At 53.5% G+C, this 22,746-nt stretch overlaps 1 protein-coding gene across 3 annotated transcripts in view; it reads left to right on the top strand.

The window, feature by feature from the left end:
- Window positions 1-344: 344 nt before the first annotated feature.
- Window positions 345-22,746, top strand: part of CAPN9 (calpain 9) — a 39,367-nt gene continuing 16,965 nt past the window's right edge. Inside the window, exons 1-8 of one of the 3 annotated variants that reach the window (XM_044236546.1) lie at window positions 345-557; window positions 6,237-6,306; window positions 9,810-9,928; window positions 11,492-11,625; window positions 15,747-15,915; window positions 16,893-16,976; window positions 19,813-19,898; window positions 21,891-21,968. In XM_044236546.1, coding sequence (XP_044092481.1) covers window positions 345-557; window positions 6,237-6,306; window positions 9,810-9,928; window positions 11,492-11,625; window positions 15,747-15,915; window positions 16,893-16,976; window positions 19,813-19,898; window positions 21,891-21,968 — 953 coding nt within the window. The remainder of the gene's footprint in view (window positions 558-6,236; window positions 6,307-9,809; window positions 9,929-11,491; window positions 11,626-15,746; window positions 15,916-16,892; window positions 16,977-19,812; window positions 19,899-21,890; window positions 21,969-22,746) is intronic. The other 2 variants (XM_044236547.1, XM_044236548.1) reach the window with 2 other exon arrangements.

Raw genomic sequence — 22,746 nt, 5'->3', positions numbered from 1 at the left:
GCAAATGCTGACCGATTTGGTTTCTTGCTCTCTTTTCCCATAAAGCAATCCTCTCTCTCCCGCGGACTCTCCCCAGTGCATTAAGAGTTTGCCGCCTCTGCCTGGAGTCCTCCCAGGCTGACTGCTCCCTCTGGATCTGCTGGCGCCGGGGAGGGCAGAGCTCTCTCTACGTTTGCCACCAGGGCGGGCCTCATCTCAGCCTTCGCAGGGAGGTTCCCAGGCAAACAGGAAGAGGCCAAGGGCCACCGAGCCCTGGTTTCCCTGAGCCGGCTCCTTCCCGACTGGCACGTTCACCTTGCTTCCCACCAACAGGGGAACACCTGCCCACCAGCAGGGGAACAGCCATGCCTTACCTCTATAGGGCCCCAGGGCCCCAGAAGCACCCAGTTCCCGAGGACTCCCGCATCACCCACTCCTCCGGCCAGAGCTTCGAGCAACTGAGGCAGGCGTGTGTGCAGAAGGGCGTCCTCTTTGAGGATGCAGACTTCCCAGCCAACAACTCCTCTCTCTTCTACAGTGAGAGGCCCCAGATCCCCTTCGTGTGGAAACGGCCAGGGGTGAGTGCAAGAGGAAGTGGCGGGGTAGGGGCGGGGGTGCCAGGCAGGGGTGTGGGCTCAGCAGCATGGCAGAGGGGAGCAAGGAGAGGAGGGGCCAGGCAGGGGCCTACACACAGACACATCTGTCACACACATCTGCCAGGTCTCCTGTCAAGATGCTGTGCCATTTGCAGAGAGACTGGCACCCAGGGGGCATCAACCAGCAAGCCAGGGAAACAGGGCTGTGCCCAGGGCATTTGGCTATGCCCCACCCCCAGCCCTCTGCCTCCCACTGGCAGGAGCCCAGGACTGGGGCCCAGAGCCAGAGATGGGCTTGTCATTAAGAGGTGAGTGAGAGGCAGGGTGGGAGGCAGTCTTGCCCCGTGTGCTGAGAGGCTGCCGGGATACACGTGGGGCGTCCCATGGCTTCTGCCTGCAGCCCGGATGCTCAGCGTGGAGGGACAGTCATGCCACAAGTGCTCAGGACCCATGGGATGGATGGAACACTCAGAAGCAGGGCCTCTCTCCCCAAGCCACGCATCCCCCTTCCCAGAAGGGAGCCAGCGTCCAAGCTGTCCCACCCCCAACCATCTGGAGGGGACGGTCCTCGGGCATCAGCTGGAGTCAATATTTGCTGTGCTGGATTAGTCAGGCCCTGATCTCCGCCCACCCCAGGCGCCACAGGGCTGTCATTCCTTCCAGGTGGGGACACCTTCCGGGCAGGCTCCTAGTGCAGGTTGCTATGGACAAGGAGAGTGCAAAGAGGGCTGGACGAAAGGTGAGCCCCTGAGTGCTGGTCCCACCCTCCCACTGATTGGTCCCTTGATGGTGGTCCTAGCACTTAAATTCTCTGAGCCTCTGTCCCCTCCCCAGGGAAGTGGGAACAGTAACGACCAGTGTAGACCCAGCATCCAGCAGCCGTCTGCAGCAGGTGGCAGCTGATGTCACGATAGCTCTGACAGGTGCCACCCCAGAGCAATGCCACAACGGCTCCATGACCTCCTCTCCGGAGCCCACACAAGCAGTGCCCGTAAGGACATGAACCTGTTTAGCACGGATGCTGTCAGGATGAACACCTGCAGCTGGACGGGGAGCCGGAGTGGGCAGAGGAGGCTCTGGTTGTCCTAAACGGTCCCTAAATGGTCCCATAAAGCCCTCAGCCAGCTGCACGCGGTGCTCTGGAGCTGGGATGGACCCTCAGAGTCGTCTCATGTCGAGGTGACAGCAACCCCTGTGTCTGTGCCCCTCCCGGATCAGTCACAGGATGCGGTACCCCGAAAGCCATGACCTTGGAAGAGGTGGCTCTTTCGGCACCCCCAACAGAGGGAACGTGCCGAACCCTTCCCCACTACTGGGAGGGTCCGAGCCACGTGCCTCCCACAGCCTCACTTTCCTCTTCCACAAAACGGGGGTCATAATGCTGCCTCCCTGCAGGGCTGTTGCAAGGATTACTTTGTTAACGTGTAGAGCCGGCAGAAAGGAGCCAGTACGTAAGTGTCCGTGACCGTGGTCACTACTACTCTAATGGTAACCAGGAGGAGGCACCTGCCTTGCGGTCTGCACTGCCACCCCCTGGCTTAACCTGTAATTCTGCCGCTGCCTGCCATTCCCCTTCTTGCCAAAGCTGGAATTTCTCCTACAGGAAAGCTGTGTGCACACAGGCCAGCATGAACAATGCCACTGTTCCCACTCGTGCAGTGGAGTGAGGGCCCTGGGGCCCCCGAGGGAGTCCAGAGTCCCAGATTTCAGCTCTAGGAGGTGGACCTCCCCACTGTTGATCTCTCTCGGGTTGCCCCAAAGGACGGGTGAGGCCACCATCCACTCGGGCCCCTCCATCCGCGGCCAGGGGAAAAATGCTTTCCTTGTTTACCTTAACTCAGGTCTGCTCTTGCTGTCCTTCCTACGGACTCACTCTCAGAACTGTTCTGCCTGTCACTTTGCGTGCCCCTGAGACGGTCCCTTCTGTCCTCATTCCCAGAAACACACTTATCTGTTTGCAATCTGAGGGCTAGGCGTTCTGCAGACTTCTTACAGACGTGTGTGAAATTGGGAGCGGGAGGCTGATGGGGGTCAGGATTGAGATTCTCCTGCATGACGGGGTCTGGGGCCCCTGGTAAGCGGGTGGGCAGGCCGCAGGAAGGAAAGGGTACGGTTGCCAGTGTCCCTCCAGAAGGCCTTTGGGGCCTGGGTGCTGTTTGCATATCTTCTCGGCACTAGGGTTTGCCTGTTTGGGCAGCAAGTGGGGAGCTGCCCAGTGGGACCCTGGGGCGGGGTGCCCTCCCGCAGCACCACCTTCTTGTCAAACACAGCTGCGCTCCCGGGAGGGGGAGTGAGCACCGGAGCAGCCGGATCAGAAAAGTCAAGGGGACAGCAGAGGGCACCGGGCCACCGGGCTCACCCTCCAGGAAGCCCAGGGCAAGGTGTGCACTGAGGGGGAGAGCTTGAGGGTCTGCAGTGGGGGTGGGGCGACAGGTTCTGCTGGGAGAGAAGGTGAACTGCCCTTCAGCAGGCCTCATGGAACGAGCTGTGGGTCGGAGTGGGGAGGAGCGGGTCTGGAGTCCAGACAGCCACGGTGCAGTCCAGCCAGGGGCCTGAATTCCTAGACCCACAACCTGACTTCCTCTGCTAAGGAAGTGGCCGCCTTCTCTTCGACTCCCCGCCTGCCTGCATCCTTCTGCTTCCTTCTAGGCAATTCCCTCCCTAACTGCTCAGCCTAAACCCGGGATAGCTCCTTGCTAGCCCAGGCTGACGGCCCCCTGGCAGCCTGTGCACATGGCGGCCTGTGGCTGAGATGACCCTGCACCTTGCCTCTGTGTAAGATGACCCTGCTACTCCCCCTGTGCCTCCAGAGACACCCCCGGGTCCCCACGCGCCTTCACAGTGCCCCCCACCCAGTCTCTCCCAACTTGTTAGAAAGGCCCCAAGAGGGAACTTTCCAGGCCGCTTAGTCCTTGGCCTGGATTCACTCCAGGTTTGTCAAGACGCTTCTAATCTTCCTGTCACAGGACTGAAGCAGGGAACCCTCATCCTTGAGCCCCCAAACAGCATTTCGTAAGAACAACCGTACCTCTGGGCCCCCCACACATGTGGGACGGCCCCGGCACCCATGCAATGCATCCAGAATCCACGCGGAACCACTCCGTGTGCAAGACAGACGTGGGGACCATACAGGTGCTTGCCTACAGGAGTCACACGCTCCCTGGGCGGGAGACCCACATCTGTTGGCCAGCTCGGCCACACACGCACACATTCACGGAACCTGGCAACCGGACGCAGGTTCGCTCACTCCTAGGAGCACCGGAAAGGCCCCTGCGTCCACCACGCCTCGGGCCGTCCCACCACCGCAGCCCCGGTAGCCAATTCCTGCTGACTTGATGAGAACCTCCAGATTTTCTCCTTTGCACTTTTCTCCATCCGTCTGCAGTTTGAGGCCATGGGATGAAACTCTCCTGGGCAAGAGCAGCTAGCTGTGAGGGGGAGCCAAGAGGCGGTGGCAGCTGCCGGCACAGTTGGTGCGGTTGGCGGGCTGGGCCAGCTGAAGGCAGGGGAGGGATGGGGGGCAGCGTTGGGGGGGCGGTCTCCTCGCCCACAGCCCATCTGGCCTCCGGGAGGCCTGGCGTCTGTCACAGCCTGCTGGGCAGGATCTGCCAGCTCCAGAGTCCATCTTCCATCCACGACAGGGATGGGGGCCATGGCGGGGGGAGTTCGGCTGTCTAGGGCCCTACGACGCTCTGGGAAGCTCTTGCTTCCAGAGCTTCCCAGAGCTTCCCAGAGCTTCCCAGAGCTTCCCTGGGAAGCTCTTCCCAGAGCTCCTGGGAAGCTCTTGCGGGCAGGGGCTCCAATGTGCATTGTGCACCTGGCCCTGAATGTCCAAGGCAGACATTCCAATGTCCCGGGACATTGGTCCAAGGAGACCAAGCCTGGGGAAGCTAGATGGCAGGCCCGGAGCCCTCTGCGGATCAGGGACGGCTCCTGCAAGGAGCACGTTTTCCTGGTTTGCACCTTTCCACTGGCCTGGCTTGGAGCCACCTGCAAACACCCGGGGGATGGGCCTCCAGGAATGGAGAGAGCGCCGCGTGAAAGGATCTGCACAAACCGGGGAGCCTGACACAGAGGAGCTGCCCCCATCACCGTCCATGGCCCTGCCTGTCATTCTGGAGACAACGGTCGTCCGGTGTCATGGCTCCCAGACACCTGGAGGAGCCAGGTGGAGGAGCCGGCACTCAGGGTGTCAGTCGGACCTTTGTCACGTCTGAGTTTATGGGGAGCCGATGGCAGGGTTCACAGATTCTCCTGGCCCGGTTTGCTGAAATACTGGAAACACAAATAAGCCCCTGCAGTGCTATCTGGGCAGACGTTTGGGACGGCCATTGCTCCACAAGGCTGACCCCACCCCGGGGGCCGCAGAGCGAACCCCATCATCTTACCCTTTAGCTCTTCATCTTAAGACAAAATTTCTTCCTGTGAAGAAATCGCCATCCTCCTGCTGAAACCTTGGGACAGAGACCAGAGGAGAAGTGTCCCGGGGAGCTTGAGGAAGACCATTCAGGGCAGAGCTGTCCCTTGGGGCACCACCCAGGTGCTGGTAAGGATTTCTGCCTCCAGTCTTGTTTCTGGAAAGAGGTGGGAAAGGCATCTCACTCCACCTTCATTCGGAGCCTGTTAAATGACCAAGCAGCCGCTGTTTGCCAGAACTTTCCTCCATGCTTGATGATTTGTTGTTTCCTCTCCCCTGGCCCACTCAGGACTGCCTACTCAACTGTCCATGTCCCTGAGAGGCCCTCCCTGATGGCTCCAGCTCACCCAGCCCCCGTCCCACACCGTCACTTTCCATCCTGGTACTTGCTGCTGTGGGACCCATGTCCGGACATGTATCTATGGTCTGGTCCCCAAGTCCCTCAGCAACTCGGGAGGGCAGGGACTCTCTTTCGCTCTTTGCCTTAGCCCCTGCCAGGAACAGAGACTGATGCCTCAAGGAAACGTAAAGAATATATGAATTTTACATAATCGCTTTCAAACACTCTTGTGTTAATGCTTTATGCATGTTTCTCTATAAGTATATGTAAGTAATTATGTACACATAATAATATAATTATGGGCAATATAGAATGAAATATTATGATGCACTGAGGTTAAGTTGCACGAGACACACGCATGTATCTCCCGCTATGTAATGTGTATGTATATGTCTGTGTATAAACACACATGTATGTACGTATACACACGATGCATAATTTAAAAACGAACGGAGTTGGGTGGGTGAGCATGAGTTTGTGTTTGATCCTGGGCACTGGTCCGTGGTATGTGTATTACCTCATTTTAAGATGAGGAATTTGAAGCCCACAGAGCGTACAGAGCCTGCAGTGGAAAGTCAGGATTCGAACTCACACCCCACACCGCCACACTGACCCCCCGCCCCGAATGCTAGCCCAGGGCCTGAGCGGCAATGGGAATCTTCAGTTCATGGCCCTGCTTTGCAACCGGGCATGGCAGGAGATGGTTGTTTGGTGTGGAGGGGCTGCCCAGGAGGCAGGATCTCTCCCTCGAGGGGGGAATCGGCCAGAGCCAGGCCCAGGTCTGGCACCCTCCATGGGAAAAGAATTGGATACGGGAAAAAGCCCTCTGCTCCCAGAAAGGAGAGAAACCCTGAGCCCGCTCCAATCACACATTGCAATCACAGGAACGCCTTTGTTCTTCCAGGAAATAGTGAAAAACCCAGAATTCATTCTCGGAGGAGCCACCAGGACCGATATCTGCCAGGGGGAGCTTGGTGAGTGTGGGGGGGGGGCCGGAGGGGGGTGGGTGGGGCGAGCACCCCGGGGGTCAGCAGGATGGGGCCTCGGAGCTGCCCCCCACAGCAAGAGCAGCATGGGACCCCCCGGAAGCCCAAGGAGCACGGGGTCTGGGGGAACGTCCCCGCTACCACCCGCTACTTCCTCCTGTCCTCCCTCCCAGTCTGCCCGTCTGCTCCCCAGATGGAGCCCCCTGGACTCCGGGCTCCTTGGGCTCTCAGGCCCCGGGGACGGACACGCCTGCCGCGTGGGGCTTGGTTCACAGAGAACAGAGCCACCCCGCGGTGCTTGTCCGGCTCCCTGCACCATGACACAGCTCATACTCGCATGCATTAGTTCGGTCTCCAGGTCACCGTCCCGGTCACCCTTCCAATTTGACAGAGGAGACACCGCAGCAGAGGGAGGCTGAGTAGCGTTAGTCATGCGAGTGACAGCTTGGAGTCAGCACCTGAACCTGCTCTAAACCATTACGCCACCCTGCCCTCCAGGGGGCTCGGGCTTTGGGGGACCCCCTCTGGGAGCTTCACAGTCTCCTTCCTAAAATAGGCCTTGAGAGTGCCCCCCGAGTCTGTTTAGGTGGGTCTGGCATGTCAGATTTAGTCCAAAATTGGACTGAGTCTATCTTTATTCTGTGGGAAACAAACAAAAAAACAAACAAACAAAACAAAAAAACCTCCTAAAAAAAAAAAAAAAAAAAAAAAAAAAAAAACCACCAGCAGAGCGGCAAGCTTATGAGGCCCGGCCTGCAGCTGAGTTCCCACTAAGGTCTAATGGTTGCAGTGGGTCCTACTGGAGCCCCCATGCTCACCAACCAGCCGCGCCACACACAGAGGCCAGAGGCACAGACCTAGAGTGATGATAGTTGATGATCCATCGAGGGATACAGCTGACCCTCAAACAACACAGGTCCACTTATACGTGGATTTTTTTTTTATTTGACAGAGAGAGATCACAAGTAGATGGAGAGGCAGGCAGAGAGAGAGAGAGGGAAGCAGGCTCCCTGCTGAGCAGAGAGCCCGATGCGGGACTCGATCCCAGGACCCTGAGATCATGACCTGAGCCGAAGGCAGCGACTTAACCCACTGAGCCACCCAGGTGCCCCCTATACGTGGATTTTTTTTGGGGGGGAGATAACACAGCATCCGACTGTCCATGGATTTTCTCTTCCCTATGATTGTCTCACTAACATTGTCTTTTCATCGCATTCCTATCGTAGGAATGCAGTACAGAATACAGAGAACACACAAAATATGTGTTAATTGTATTTATGTTCTCGGTAAGGACTCTGGTCAACAGCAGGCTACTGGCTGTCGAGTTTCGGGAGAGTCAGAAGTTATACGTGGATTTCGTACTGTGGGCAGGGTCGGGGTGTGGGCTCAGCGCCCCTCCCTCCTTGTTGCTCAAGGGTCAGCTGTACACAGATGATGGAATTACACATCCTAACTATGACTTAGACCTTTGGGGAAAAATTACATTCGGATCGGTCTTCATTTGTTGGGGGTAAGCCTGCTCTGGGAGACTCTGCCTGCCTCCTCCTCATCCCCTCTCTCATCTCTCCCTCCAGACTCTTCCTCTGCCTCCCCTCACCGCCCTCCCATCCCTATGTTGCTATTCGATAGAAAGGCGTTGTATAGGCTCTTTGTGTTTCAATGTTTTGGTCTGTGGCATGAGTGCAAATGTCTATTTGGAATTACAACTGCATATTTAACCTTAGTTGGTGTTGATTATAACTATTATTTTGTAGCACTTAAAAAAAATATTTTTTTAATTGATCTGAGAGATAGAGAAAGCATGAGCAGGGGTGAGGGCAGAGGGAGAGGGAACAGCTGACTCCCTGCTGAGCAGGAGCCCAACGGGGGGCTCAATCCCAGGACCCTGGGATCATGACCTGAGCCAAAGGCAGACGCTTAACCAACTGAGTCACCCAGGGGTCCCACTTTGTAACATTTTTATTACTACCAAATACCGTACATAGCATCCATTTAAACTATGAAGGGTGACAATAAAATGAAGGGCTGTGAGCCTGACACCCCAAGTAGAGCTAGAGCACCACCAACATGATCACCGGCCCCTCCCTGCTAGCCGTCGGCTCCCTACATGCCCACCCTGCTGTCCACGAACTGACCTTCAGAGGGAGCCTCTTCTGGCCGTAGCACTGATAGGACCAATGCCATGCCCCCCACGGGCCCAGCAGAGAGATAAAGCAATACTGCTTTGTTGTTGCATTTTTTCTCTTTGCTTTACATCGCACGAACAGCACCAGCTTCTGAATCCCCCCTTCAAAAGCTCAGAACATTCCCGGCTGAATAGATCTGAGCTGCTGCACTCTAGGAAAAGAAACGCATTTTCACCCATTGGGCCAAGTCATAACTTGGAGGGCGGGGAAGACATCAGCCTACAGCAGGCCCCCACCCCTGCCCAGACTCTGGCCCGCCAGGACCACCCCAGAGCTGAGAGCAGGGACTGCCCCCCTGCCACCCGGGAGGCACTCTGTGAGGTTTGCTGAACAAATGATCCTGGAAGGTTCTGGCTCCCTTCTCATTAGCATCTCCTCATCACTGCTCGTTAGCTAGGAGCAGTGGACGCCTGAGGAACCAGTGGTATGTGCCCCGTTGCCCACACCCTAGGGAAAGCCAGAAGCAGGGTGACCCTGTGAGTCACTTTCCTGATGCTAGGCCCTCCGCGAGTCCCTCTTGCCTGCGCACACTATCAGACAGGGCTCGTGGGCTCTATGGTATTTTCCAGAAACGGGAACCCCAAGGAAGCCGCACTGAGTGTGCCGGGTCTTGAGTTCCAATGACGGTGAGGTTACTGACTGCCAACCAAGGGATCTGGGATGAGACAGAGAGGTCCCGTTGGTGGATGGGTACTTGCACAGGACCCCTGGGCAGCCGTGACAAGGGGTGCCCATCCCAGCCTCAGGGCGGGCGAGGGGATGCGTCCCAGACGCTGGCACAGCCCCGATCAGTGCCACCTGATGTCTGGCTTCCCTTCGGAGCTGTCCTCTCCGTGTGTCAGTGTGAGGTCACGGCTGCAGACATCAGCAGACCTTGAAAATGAGCGGTAACCAAAGCCGCTCTCATCTCTGATTTCGCCGACTCTGTGCTCTGGGGAGGCATCCGTCCCAGAAACCCACTCACTCCCTGACCCCACGAGGACCCCAGGTTCTCGAGCTGCAGCACCCCCACTGATGCTAAGGCCTGCAGCCTTGGCCCTGTGGCGGGGAATCCTCTGGAACAGCACAGAGCCGATGTCGGACACCCCCGGACCACGACAGGTGTGCGTGGTAAACCCGGCATGGCGAGAGCCAGAAAGGGAGGCAGATGGGGAGGACAGACGTACTTGCTGGTATTCCGTCCGTTTCCTTAAATGTGGAAAAGATGCGGTCATCTCCTGAACGCCCCACCCCCTCCCGGCATAGAATTTTCCATTCACGGTGAATTGGCAATGAAAACTGTGACGCGTGGCTTTCCTTCTGCAGGTGACTGCTGGCTATTAGCTGCCATCGCCTCCCTGACGCTGAACAAGAAAGCTCTGGCACGGGTCATCCCCCAGGACCAAAGCTTTGGACCCGGTTACGCCGGAATATTCCACTTCCAGGTAAGAGGCCTGCGCATTAGCTCTCGGGACCCAGCACGACGCCAGGGGCCTCTTAAGCTGCCTGGTCATCCTGGAAGGAATGACCTCTCTGTGTGAGAGCCGCACCCCAAACCATGCTGTGTCATGGGGTCACCTCTAAATGCACAGGAAGGACGGCACAGGCCTCGTCGGGGACCCGTCAGTGACACGCTGACATCTGGGAATCGGGGCATTGGGAGTGAGGCCCCCCTCTCCGCTTCTCTCCTGTCCTCAGCCACAGCTCAGGTGTGAGCCTGCAAGGAGGTCAGCTCAGCGGGCTGGGCCATCTCAGGATCCCTTGAGCCAGCTCGCCCGCGATGGCCAGCCCCAACTCTGCACCTGCTCTGGGAAGCCCTGAGGCCATGAGCCTCTACCCCTGTAGTGCATGTGCGGAACCCGAAGTACCAAATGCCCCCAAGAAAGCCTGAAGTGACACTTGCTGGGAGGGTGACGCTCCCACAGGGGAGCCCAGCTGGGACCGGTGGTAGTGCCCCATGCCGTGCGGCCTCCCAGCATAACCCTTAGGGCCCGCTGCTGGGAGCCCAATAAATATTCCTTCAAACGCACAACCTCAGCCAGACGCTAGGTGGTCTGGTCTGACTGGGGCTCAGAATGTTCCCCCCAAGCTGGAAACCAGCAGCTCCCGGAACCCCTGCGTCTGCTCCCCTCTTGCTACTTTCTCCTTCTTCTTACCTCAGCGTCTCTCTCAGGCCTGCTGAATGAGGAGGAACGCGCACACACACGCACACACCCGCACACACTCACACACACATGCACGCAGGCACGCGGATATGTGCAGGGACGTGGACACACACACGCACACACATTGATGCACACACACTCACCTCATGTCTGCACGCCTGGCACAAGGTTTCTCTTGCCCCGCCACAGCCTCTCTCTCTATCTCTCTCTCTTGTGAATGGCCAAAACAAATCAGCGGTAGAGTTTCCACCCCCGGTCAAGGAGGGAACTGAAGGGGTGCCTGGGTGACTCAGTGGGTTAAGCCTCTGCCTTTGGCTCAGGTCATGATCTCAGGGTCCTGGGATCGAGTCCTGCATCGGGCTCTCTGCTCAGCGGGGAGTCTGCTTCCCTCTCTCTCTCTGCCTGCCTCTCTGCTTGCTTGTGATCTCTGCCTGTCAGATAAATTTTAAAAATATTAAAAAAAAAAAAAAGGAGGGAACGGAAGATGAAGGGGCAGCTAAAACCCCGGCCTCTGGTTGACTGGGGGGTGTAGAGAACTGTTGCAAGTGCAGGACAAGCCCACGGCCCGCCCCTCCCTCAGCAGAGCAAAGAGCTAACGAGCCCACCCCGCAGTGTCTTGTGGGACCCTGTCCCATCGGCCCATGGCGTTGGTGGGTCGACACAGGGTCTTCAAGCCCGTGTCCGTGGCAGGTGGGAGGCTCCGCCTGTGGCTCGGTGGCCACAGTCTGGGTGGCCCATCATGGAAGCCGCGTGAGATTTACCTCCAGAAGAAAGGGACAAGGGACAAGGCTTTACTGGAGGGCTGGCCTCCCCTGGAACTCAGCCCCGTGATTTGGCCGACAGTTCTGGCAGCACAGCGAGTGGCTGGACGTGGTCGTCGATGACCGGCTGCCCACCTTCAAGGACCGCCTGGTCTTCCTCCACTCTGCCGACCACCGAGAGTTCTGGAGCGCCTTGCTGGAGAAAGCCTATGCCAAGTGAGTGCCCCCCGCACGGGCAGGGCCTGTCCAGGAAGCAGGTCTCCACTCCCGGGGCCTTATCAGGGAGCTTCAGGGAGCAGGGACACAGGTAGACAGGTGTGGCCCAGGGGGACCCACCTGCTGGGGGCCTGGTCGGGGTCGGAGGTGGAAAAGGAGTAGCCTGGACAGTTTTCATGTCATGGCCTCCCTGGGTCGGTCTTTGGGTACAGTGGTGATGCACATCCCTCCTGTGCCCGGCCTCCCAAAGAGCTGGGAGTGTAGGCGGAGGAAAATCTGGGTGGGTTAACAGAGCTTGACTCTCCCAACTTCCCACCAAGCACGGTTGTAGCGCGAACATCTGGGCTGTCGTAAAAGGTACCATTTTAATCCTTTGTAAGCATACAGCTCGGTGACATTAAGTCCTGCGACCGTCACCAGCGCCCACCTCTAGAACTTGCAAAACGGAAACTCTGCACCCACCCAGCTCCAGCTCCCCCTCCCCCACGCCCCTTCCTGGCAACCATCCTGCTGATTTCCGTCTCTGTGGATCTGACGAGCTGAGGAAGCTCCAGGTAAGTAGAATCCAAACAGTCATCTTCAATCACCTCCCAGATGACCTTGGATCCCTCCAGCACCCTCGATTTCCAGCCCATCAACTTGTCAGCAAATGGCCACAGCAGTCCGCGTTCCAAGCTCAGCTGACACCAGAGCTCCCCTGAGAGTCCCTCTTGGATTGATCCTGGATCTTCAGGCCATGAGAAACCCGTCTTCAGAGACAGGAACTGCAAGGGCCCTTGTGCTTCGGATAAAACCTTATGTCTACACAAAAACCTGCACACGGATGTTTATTGTGTATTATTCATTAGAGCCCAAAGCTGGAAACAACCCAGATGTCCTTCAAGAAGAAAGGATAAGCGAATAGTGGTACCTCCAGGCAATGGGACATTATTTAGTGATTTTAAAAAATGAGCCATCAAGCTCTGAAAAGAAATGGATGAATCTTAAATGCGTTTTGTTGAATGAAAGAGGCCAATCCGAAAAGGCTATAGGGATACCGTATGATCCCAATCGTATGACATTCTGGAGAAGGCAAAACTATGGAGACAGTAAAAAGATCAGTGGCTGCCAGGGGTTCAGGAGGAGGGAGGGACAGAGATAGGGTTGAAAATGTGGAGCACAAGGGATCTTTTTTAGGGTGGCAAAGTTATATCGTACGATACTGTAATCATGAATGCACCATTCATCTATCAAACCCATGAAACTTTACTACTGCACAAAGAATGACGCTTTAATACATGAAGTTATTTTTGTTTTTTTTTGTTTTGTTTTGTTTTTTTGACAGACGGAGATCACAAGTAGGCAGAGAGGCGGGCAGAGAGAGGGGGATGCAGATTCCCCGCTGAGCAGAGAGCCCGATGTGGGGCTTGATCCCAGGATCCTGAGATCATGGCCTGAGCTGAAGGCAGAGGTTGAACCCACTGAGCCACCCAGGTGACCCAATACATGAGATTTTAAAAATCATTGAGAAGGATAAGGAATCCCAGGGTAAAATGCATACCATGCCTTTCATCTAACTGTACTGCAAATTTAGGCATCAAACTCATTGCAGGGGTAGGAGAAAAGGGAGCTGACCTGAATGATGTGGGTATGAATGGGGTTTTTAAGACTAAAAGCAAAAGGAATCATACTCGAGCTTTTTTACTCAGGCTGATTAAGCTGCTTCTCAAAGGGGCAAGGATGACAATTCTGATACCATTATATGTATATACCAATTAAAGAGATGGAGGGCACGTGGTAGAGCTAGGTTTCTCACTGTTGGAGAGGAGGTTACAGAGAAGCAAGGGGAGGAGGCTTAGAATGATGCCTATGGTCGTGGGTCAGGGCTGGAGACTCAGGCTGTACTCATGCTTTGTTTAGTAGAGATGGTTCTAGAGGGATCCGTGTATATATCCTGGGTCAGGGTACACACATCATCTCACTTTGTCAGCAGAGAGGCCCAGAAAGAATAGCAACCCCACAGGAACAAGTGCCCCTACTTCGCAGGTCTTGGTGTCTAATACTGCTATTCCAATCAAGGGAATTCAGTAAAAGGATCCTCAGAGATCACACACACTGATAGGGTTATGTCAAAGGGACACAGGAGCAAGCTGAAGGATGAAAGTAGCCAAAACTGGAACGGTAATTAGCAATAACATGAACAAAGTAGCACTGGATTCCAAACCAAAGTACAAAGTAATTATCCATGGGTCCATACTGATATAAATGACTGAATATATAAATTGCAGAAAAGAATAAATCTCCCACATAGAAGAATTGCAAGTAGGGGTGCCTGGGTGGCTCAGTGGGTTAAAGTCTCTGCCTTCAGCTCAGGTCATGGTCCCAGGGTCCTGGGATCAAGCCCCGCATTGGGCTCTCTGCTCGGCGGGGAGCCTACTTCCTCCTCTCTCTCTCTGCCTGCCTCTCCACCTACTTGTGATTTCTGTCTGTCAAATGAATAAATAAAATCTTTAAAAAATAAAAAAAATTTAAAAAAAGGAAGAAGAATTGCAAGTAATTAAATGTGGAGAAAAACCCCTTGCTCCTTAAGGGAGGACTGCACATGATGGTGTCCTGCCAAAGAGGACAGCGTGGATGGGGGGGAAGGAGCCTAACTACGGAGAAGCCTAACAGACATGACCTCCCCCCGGTGGTCGAGGCACCATCAACAGCGATAAGTCATGACGACAGTCTGGACCCTGGATGCGACGTGATGAGGGGACATGCGACTCCTCTGGTCTTCCTCCCCCACACCCTTAACCCCGTCTAATCAATAGAAAAGCAGAGGACAGATCCCAGTCGAGAGACATTCTACAAAACACCGGACAGTATTCCTCAACATTGCCGAGGTCATGGAAAGTAAGGCAAGTGTGAGACCCTGTCACAGCCAAGAGGGGGCTCAGGAGACGTGAGGACTGAATGTGACGTGATATCCCAGTGGGATCTCAGAACAGAACATATGAGGTAAAAAGTAAGGAAATAAGAAGAAAGTAGGGACTTTAATAATAATAATAATATGTAATATAATATATATAATAATTTATGATATAATATAATAATATAAAGTAATAATAATGTGTGGGTTCATCACTGTAGCAGGTGTTAACACTGAGGGAAATTGGGGGAGCGGTATACAGGAACTCTACTATTTACAGACTTATTTTTATAAATCTGAAACCATTCTAAATGGAAAAGTTTATTTTTAAATTTTTTTTTTAAGATTTTATTTTATTTATTTGAGAGAGAGAGACAGTGAGAGAGAGCATGAGCGAGGAGAAGGTCAGAGGGAGAAGCAGACTCCCCATGGAGCTGGGAGCCTGATGTGGGACTCGATCCCGGGACTCCAGGATCACGCCCTGAGCCGGAGGCAGTCATTTAACCAACTGCGCCACCCAGGCGTCCCGGAAAAGTTTATTTTTAAATTCAAGCCAGAATATGTGTGTGTGTGTGTGTGTGTGTGTGTGCGCACGCGCACACACACTTGGGAGCACGTGAGACCAGGAAGTAAAAGAACGACCTTCACCTTTTCTCACTCTGTGTATAACTAACACCCTCATGGTCAAGTCCTATTCCCTGTTCCTGGTAAGATGAGGGAGAAGGAGGGAGAGAGAGACAGCCCCATTCAAACCTACAGCTGTCCTGGGAGGGAGCATACACCTATCACCCCCATTTTGTAAATTTGGAATCTGAAGCCCTGGGGAAGGGAGCTGTCCCCAGAGCCTCCGTCTATAAGTGGTGGATTCGTCCCTTGATGTCAAGGCCAGTCAGGGACCAGAGTCCACACTCTTTACCACCACACCGCCCTGCCCGCCTCACAGAGAGCCCAGGATCCTTGGAGCTGCATGGAAAGCTGCATACCCGCCTCCCACCTTCCTTCCACAACACCCAGTCCAGAGCAAGGCCAGCTCAGGCTCCCAGCTCAGCAGGAAGTCTGCTTATGCCTCTCTCTCTGCCTGCCTCTCTGCCTCTGTCAAATAAGTAAATAAAATCTTAAAAAAAAAAAAAAAAAAAAAAATTTGTTAGAAAAACTCTGGCCAAGGGGCGCCACCTGGTGGCCTTCCTTGGTCCCTGCAGCACTGTCCCTACTTCTCGACACCCGACAGGCTGAACGGCAGCTATGAGGCCCTGAAGGGGGGCAGCACCATCGAGGCCATGGAAGACTTCACCGGGGGCGTAGCAGAGACCTTTGCAACCAAAGAGGCTCCAGAGAACTTCTATGAGATTCTAGAGAAGGCCTTGAAGAGGGGCTCTCTGGTGGGCTGCTCCATTGACGTAAGTCCTTCCTTTGCTTGTTCTCGTTCCCGGCGCAGGGTCCTCGGGCAGCAGACCAGCAGGTGCCCTGGTCCTGGCAAGAGGAGGACCATGACTTCCAGGGAGTGGGGGTGGGCATGTGTCAATGTTTATTTATTGTCCTTAAAATGAAAGTTTTAATTTAATGTTTTCCAAATTACAAAGTTAGGGCACTTCCCGTATCAGGCAGAAAGATCCTGCCCAAGTCCCAGCCCTGGGACACCCGTGTGTGCCCGTCACAGCCCACCTCTTACTGGGACAAACAGGCATGCACCTAACTACACAACCACAAGAGAAGTCCGGTTTGAGTTGACTAAACTGAGTCTTACTCTATACTTTTCTGAAACTTGTTTTTTTTTTTTAAACTACTTCCTATAACATTAAACCATTCATACCAGCAGAGAGGGGTCTATCAGGATTTTTCTAATGTCTAACAGGCCAACACACACACACGTGTAATGTTATTCTATCCAGTTTTTAGAACCCATTCGAGTTCTGTTTCCTCTTGGGTTAACTTGGGAATGTCTTCCTTGCTACTAAGTTATCCCTTTCCTCTGTGTTTCCTATGTGTTTTCAAGTGTGTGATAGAGTTGTGTGTGACACTGCTAAACAGTTCTGATCCTCTCTTTGGTGTAGGGGGTCATACTTCTATCTTGTGTTGGGCTACCTGATGAGGGGAGGGATCAAATTGCTGTGTCTGGAGGCAAAAACTGCACTTTTCCCTGGAGTCTGAGCCAAGACTGAGGGTCTTCCTCTCCCTGGGAAGAGCCTGGGAACTGCTGTATGTCCCTGCCAACCATCTTCGGGGTGTCCTGTGACCTACCTAATACGTGTCAGGCACATGGCTCTCAACTGGGGGAGTGGAAGGGAAAGGGCCAGGCATGGAGCTGGGTCTGGGCAGGTAGGGAAGGCTTGACTTACCCAAGGGGTCCAACACTGCTTTTTTTTTCACATTTTAGATCAGAAATTCTGCAGAATCTGAAGCCCGGACGCCTTTTGGCCTCATTAAGGGCCATGCATACAGTGTGACAGGAATTGACCAGGTAGGTGACGTGAACGCCTGTGGATAGGGAACAGGAACAGACTTGGTGGTGCTGGTCCCTCATACTGACTTAGGGCATCCCAGTTTACACCACAGCTTCAGACGTTTCAGAGAAGGCCTCATCTAAAGGAGGCAGGCTGGAAATCAAAAGAGCAAAACAGGAGAGAGAGAAAGAGAGAGAGAGAGAGAGAGAGAAGCCCGCAGTACCCACCTGGCTTAGTGTAAGAGTCTTGGCTCATTTGAGAGACTGGGCTTTGTTTTTTCTTTTCTTTTCTTTTTTTTCTTCCCTAATTCTGTATCAGTCCTGTAGTAGTCGAACTTCTCTAGAGAAACAGAGCCAATAAGATATCAATAGATGATAGATGATAGATGACAAATAGGGAATGAGGAATTGACTCCCAGGATTATGGAGGCTGAGAAAACCTATGATCTGCCATCTGGCAGGGGTCTCCCTGTCCAAGTCCAAAAGCCTGAGAACCAGGAGAACCAATGGTACAAGTCCCAGCCTGAGAGAAGAAGAGGACCAAAGACCCAGCTCAGCAGTCAGACACAGACCGTGAATTCTCCCTTCGCCCACCTTCTCTAGCATTATTCAGGTCTTCAACTGATTAGATGAGGCCCAACTGCATGGGGGACTGCCCTCTGCTTTACTCAGTCTCCCAATCCAAAGGCTAATCCCATCTGGAAATGCCCTCACAGACACACCCAAAATGGTGTATAACCAAATGTCTGGGTGCCAGTGGCCAAGTCAAGTTGGCATAAAAATAACCATCAAGTACTGTATGTTGGCTAACTGAACATAATAAAAAATCATAATAATAACCATTAAAAAATCCCATTTTCTGAAGCTGTAGCCCAGGGTGGAACTAATTCCCAGGGGTTCCTAGACCCCACACAGCACCCCTCTGACTTCTAGGGGGTGCTTAGTTGGGACAAGAGCTCCTGAAGGGACGTGTGGGAAAGAGAAGCGGAGGGGATGACAAGGAAGACAAGGATAAGAAGCCACAGGCCATAGTGTTTCGGGGTCAAGTTCAGCAAAGTCTAAAGGCCTATTTTTTGCTTCTGTTGGACAAGTCTAAGACCCAGTCTGTAGACCCAAGTCTTAGACCCAGTTGGACAAGTCTCAGACCCAGTCTGTAGAGGGCTCAGCCCCTCTTGTCTCTCCTGTCAGTGCCCACATTTTGAGTAACACAGTCCAAAGGAACGGGGAGCAGGGAATCCGGAAGGAAGCCTGTCCTGCCTCCCTGTCAGGGGATTCTGAGCAGAGCCTTCAGGGAGGCAGAGGAAATGGAATTCTCCAGAATTGAACCATCGGCACAGGTTCTTTTCCCCTCTCCTTCCCTGTCCATAATGCCTTGCCAATCATTCTCTTGAGTAGGCATGTGATTTTTTCATTTTTTCATTTTCATTTATTTATTTATCTATTTGAAAGGTATATTTATTTATTTATTTGACAGAGAGATCAAGAGAGAGAGCACAAGTTGGCAGAGTGGCAGGCAGAGGGAGAGGGAGGGAGCCAGATGCAGGACTCGATCCCAGGACCCTGGGATCCCAACCTGAGCCGAAGGCAGCTGCTTAACCAGTTGAGCCACCCAGGTGCCCAGGCATGTGATTTTTTTTTAAGTTTATTTATTTATTTATTTGAGAGAGAGTGAGGAGCAAGAGAGAGAACATGAGCAGGGGGAGTGGGGTAGGGGAGCAGGGGGAAGGGAGAAGCAGGCTCCCTACTGAGCAGGGAGCCCAATACAGGACTCGATCCCAGGACCCCAAGATCATGACCTGAACCAAAGGCAGATGCTTAACCGACTGAGCCACCCAAGCCCCAGGAGGCATGTGATTTTTACTGGCACATCTTCTAAATATTTTTCCCGGTAGTAGAAACTTTCCATCACATCTGTTCAGTTGCTTTTCCTTGCTCTCCCCGTCTAATGCGTTGACCTTCCCCATGCACTTCACTTAATGAACCTCTTAAACAATGGGCTACAAGCTACATCCTAGACTCTGGAGAGGTCACACTAACTTGATTTTCGCATCAAAAATATGCTTTGTGCCCAGGGCATGCGGATAGAATGTTTTGAGCTAAAATTTCTGGCTCATGAGTAAAAGTCTTTTACTTCTACTCTCCTTTCTCCACCATCTTGCTAACATGCACTGGCCCTTTCTCCTGGTCCGGGGCAGGGCATGAAGGTCATGGCCGAGCATCTTTCTTTACTGGCTTGAGAGTGTGCCATACAGACAGCAGAAAGCCTCCCCTGACACCTGAAAGGGGGGAATATTGGAGTCAGAAGACTTAGAAGTGGTTTTGTTTATCTTTGCTTAAATTCCCAGCGTGGGCCTATACAATTTTTATTCATCTGTGAGTAAGATATTAAGGATGAAGAAAAGTCACTCTTAGGTCCCTGAGCCCTTTAGACAAACAACTCTTTACCTCTCGCTGTGCTCGATGCCGACAGTACGCTGAGAAGTAAGACCCGGCCCCTGACCTTAGGGTGATTCCAGTCCAGAGAGAAAACTCATTCATTTGAAGATTCACATGGACTCATTTCTTGTTCTTTATAATTCTACTTTACTTCCCAGATACAGTGTATCCGTTCTGGCATGATTCATAGTGTAACATAGTTGGTGACGCTAGTCGCTGTACTCACTAGGAATTAGAAAGTTCCAAGGGCTAGTTAAGACTTGATGAGTTTTGACGTGTGTTTGGCATGTGAGAGTCAAGAGGCTTTGGGGAAAGCCAGCTGTGATGGAGGTGAAGGAGCCCGGAGCTCACCATTCCACATTTCCCTGATGTTTTTGGATTTTACCATTCCACATTGCCCTGATGTTTTTCCCTCTAGGTAAACTTCCGAGGCCGGAAAACGGAGCTCATCCGAGTCCGGAACCCTTGGGGCCAGGTTGAGTGGAATGGATCCTGGAGTGACAGGTAAGTCCCTGCCTCCTTGCCTTCCCGGGGCACAGAGGCCCGGGGCTGTCTTCTGCAGGCAGACGAGGAAGGGCCACTGTGACTCCAGTTCCCTCCTGGATCTCTTTCAGGGCACTGTCCTGTGGCTGGAGTGGCCTTACTTCCTCCCTCTTCAGCCTTCTGGCCCACCATGCAGTCAAAAGGGAACATCCTTACAAGGGCTTTTTCCCCTTTCCAGTTACTGTATTTACATCAGTGGATCTGCTTTGTCCCATGGGGACATGACGTCATCTCCCGATGATGTTGTGAGGGGCTTCCTTCCAGCAATGAGTGGCTCCAATATGCAGTGTGTTTGTGTGTCCGAGTGTACCTGCGGGGTCGGGTGGGGTGGCCATGAGTGTTTGAGGTGTAAGAATCCCCAAAATATTGTCAAGCAGGTCACCATGGGGTTCTCTCTGATTGGTCCCTGGCCATTGGCGAGAGGCTGGCCACCCAGTAGAGAGACAGGAATTGGGACAGGAAATGCACCCTTTACAGAGCAGTCAACTAGCAACTATTTCTTTGGCCCCCTTTATAAAGAAAGTTCTCCCCTGCAGGTGTGTGTCCCTTCCTCGTCCCCAGGAAGCGGCCCAGGTGGCTAAGATCTGGGAACATTCAGATGTGTTTGGGCAGGACCCTCCCTGAGCTGCCCCCGCCCTCAGGCAGGACTCTGCCATCTTGGTGTCCTGCTGTCCTACCCTGACCTGCTCACAACTTGTGGGACTCTGGGGAGACCTCCGGCAAGTCTAGAGCCTGAGTAAAAGAACTTGAGCTGTGTTTGTCCTCAGATCACAAAGAGGCCACCATGTCGCCAGCCATCAATGTGTCTGTGTCTCTGTTAACCTGACTCCAACCTGAGGGCACAGTGCACACCCCTGGAGGGGCTGGTGGTCCCATCACGGCTCATGTCCCACCACCTCCCAGCCCCGTTTGGGTTCTGCCTTCTCAGAGCCCAGGGTCTTGGGCAGAGATGGATTCATACCAACATCACAGGAGGGAAGAGATCAGCCTCCCTCTCCTGGCAGAAATGGAAAGAACGAAAATATTGAAATCAAAGTTAATGAGACGCTTCGTATCAGACATGGACGATTACAGTGTCCTTTCATTTAGAGAAGACAGCCTGTAAAAGGGCCACTCGTGCCTTCTGGGAAACACACAGAGGGAAAAATAAGTGCATTTCCTGGGGTCAAGGCTGGAAGATGAGCTTGCCTCCCGCTCCCACTCAGTCTCGGGGTGACGGAGGGCAGGTCCCCATCCTGATCCCTGCTCCTGACCCTGCCTGTTAGGAGGGAAGTCCTGAAAGTGCTTTAGCTGGGAAGCTGGTGATGGGACGGGAGCCACTCGGAAGGTCCTGGCTCTGGGTACGGCATGCAGGACCTGGAGAGGGGCTTCACCTGGGTCCTTCCCGGGACAAGCTCTGTAGGGCGTGGACAAGGCAGCCATGTCGGCTGGGTACCACATGCTGGTTACTCAGCAGGAACCACTCAGAGGCGGCTGTGCGGGTCACAGAGCCACAGTGACCTTGGAGGTTTCCTAGCAAGCTCACCTACAGAAAGCGTTTAGTCTGTGAAATGTCAAATCCAAGCAAACATAAGATTTCTTACCGCTTTTCGAAATGTCACTTACAAATGAAGAGGAGAGATCAGGAGGTGCTCCGGGGCACAGGTCATCCCTGTTCTGGGTTCCAGTTGGAAGTTTCTGCTGTTTTGCTGGTGTTCCATGTCCTGGGATGGTCCTATGATAATCCCCTACAGAGGGGCTTCCCAGGACCCCGAGGACTTCTTACCATGGGCTGCTCTTGGATGTGCACTTTCCAGCCAGCCTCTAGATCCCTGGGGGCATTTCCGGGGCCCAAGGAGTAGGCACTGACCAGAATGGGTCCCCACACAGCCACCACGCTGGCTCCTCGGGAGGGACGCCCCGGCCCCCTCCAAGGTCAATATCCTTTCCACCGACTTTGCTTACTCCTCCTAGTTCCTCTGAGTGGCGTTCCGTGGACCCAGCTGAGCAACAGCGCCTGTGTCACACGGCTCTGGACGACGGGGAGTTCTGGTACGGTGCTGGTCTCCGTTCCCCTTGCTGTATGAGCTACACAACGGGTGTCAGCGCAGTCCCCGAGAGCCCTTGTCTCGCTTGCTTGCCTTCCTCTGTCTTTGTTCCATTTCTTTGGTAAATCAAACCCATGTGTCTCAAGCCCCTTGTGCTCATCCGTGTTGGCAGAGAATTTGACAGAAACGTGGGGCTGAGCCTGCATCTCCAGCCCAGCATCCCTCCTCCGAACTGTCCCTCACCCAAGTTTTCACGGTGTATTTGAAGACTGACAGGCTGTCCTGCTTCTCCCAGGGGCTACTCCCTTGCCCAGCTTGATGACAAGGGACCCCGATGGCAGTGACCCTGAGAGCATCCAAAAATCGAGACCTAAGTGGGCAGGAAACATTCCTAATCTGGACTTTCTGTGGGGTGGAATAGCTTTGCTTACCTGGGAGTCTTTAATGGGCCTTCGTCTCTAGAAGCTTCTTTTGATCTTATTTCTTCCTGAGGGGGCCAGAAAAGAGTTGACGCTTCTAACCCTGCAAGACCACACAGTTCTGATGTCCAGCTTTCTTCCCTGAGGAGCAAACCAGTCAATTTTGAAGGGAGCTCACTTTTTTCTTAAAGGCCGTTTTAAACACAGCAAGCAAAAACCAGCACACACTAATAATCTAGCTTTTTCCCACCTCTTCCCCTCAAGCCCAGCCTCTGCCTTCCATATTTTTACAGTTTTTTTTAAAGATTTTATTTATTTATTTGAGAGAGAGACAGTGAGAGAGAGCATGAACGAGGAGAAGGT

Source organism: Neovison vison, chromosome 2, assembly GCF_020171115.1.
Source record: "Neovison vison isolate M4711 chromosome 2, ASM_NN_V1, whole genome shotgun sequence".
Classification (NCBI taxonomy): domain Eukaryota; kingdom Metazoa; phylum Chordata; class Mammalia; order Carnivora; family Mustelidae; genus Neogale; species Neogale vison.
This window is presented reverse-complemented; position numbering and strand designations above follow the sequence as displayed.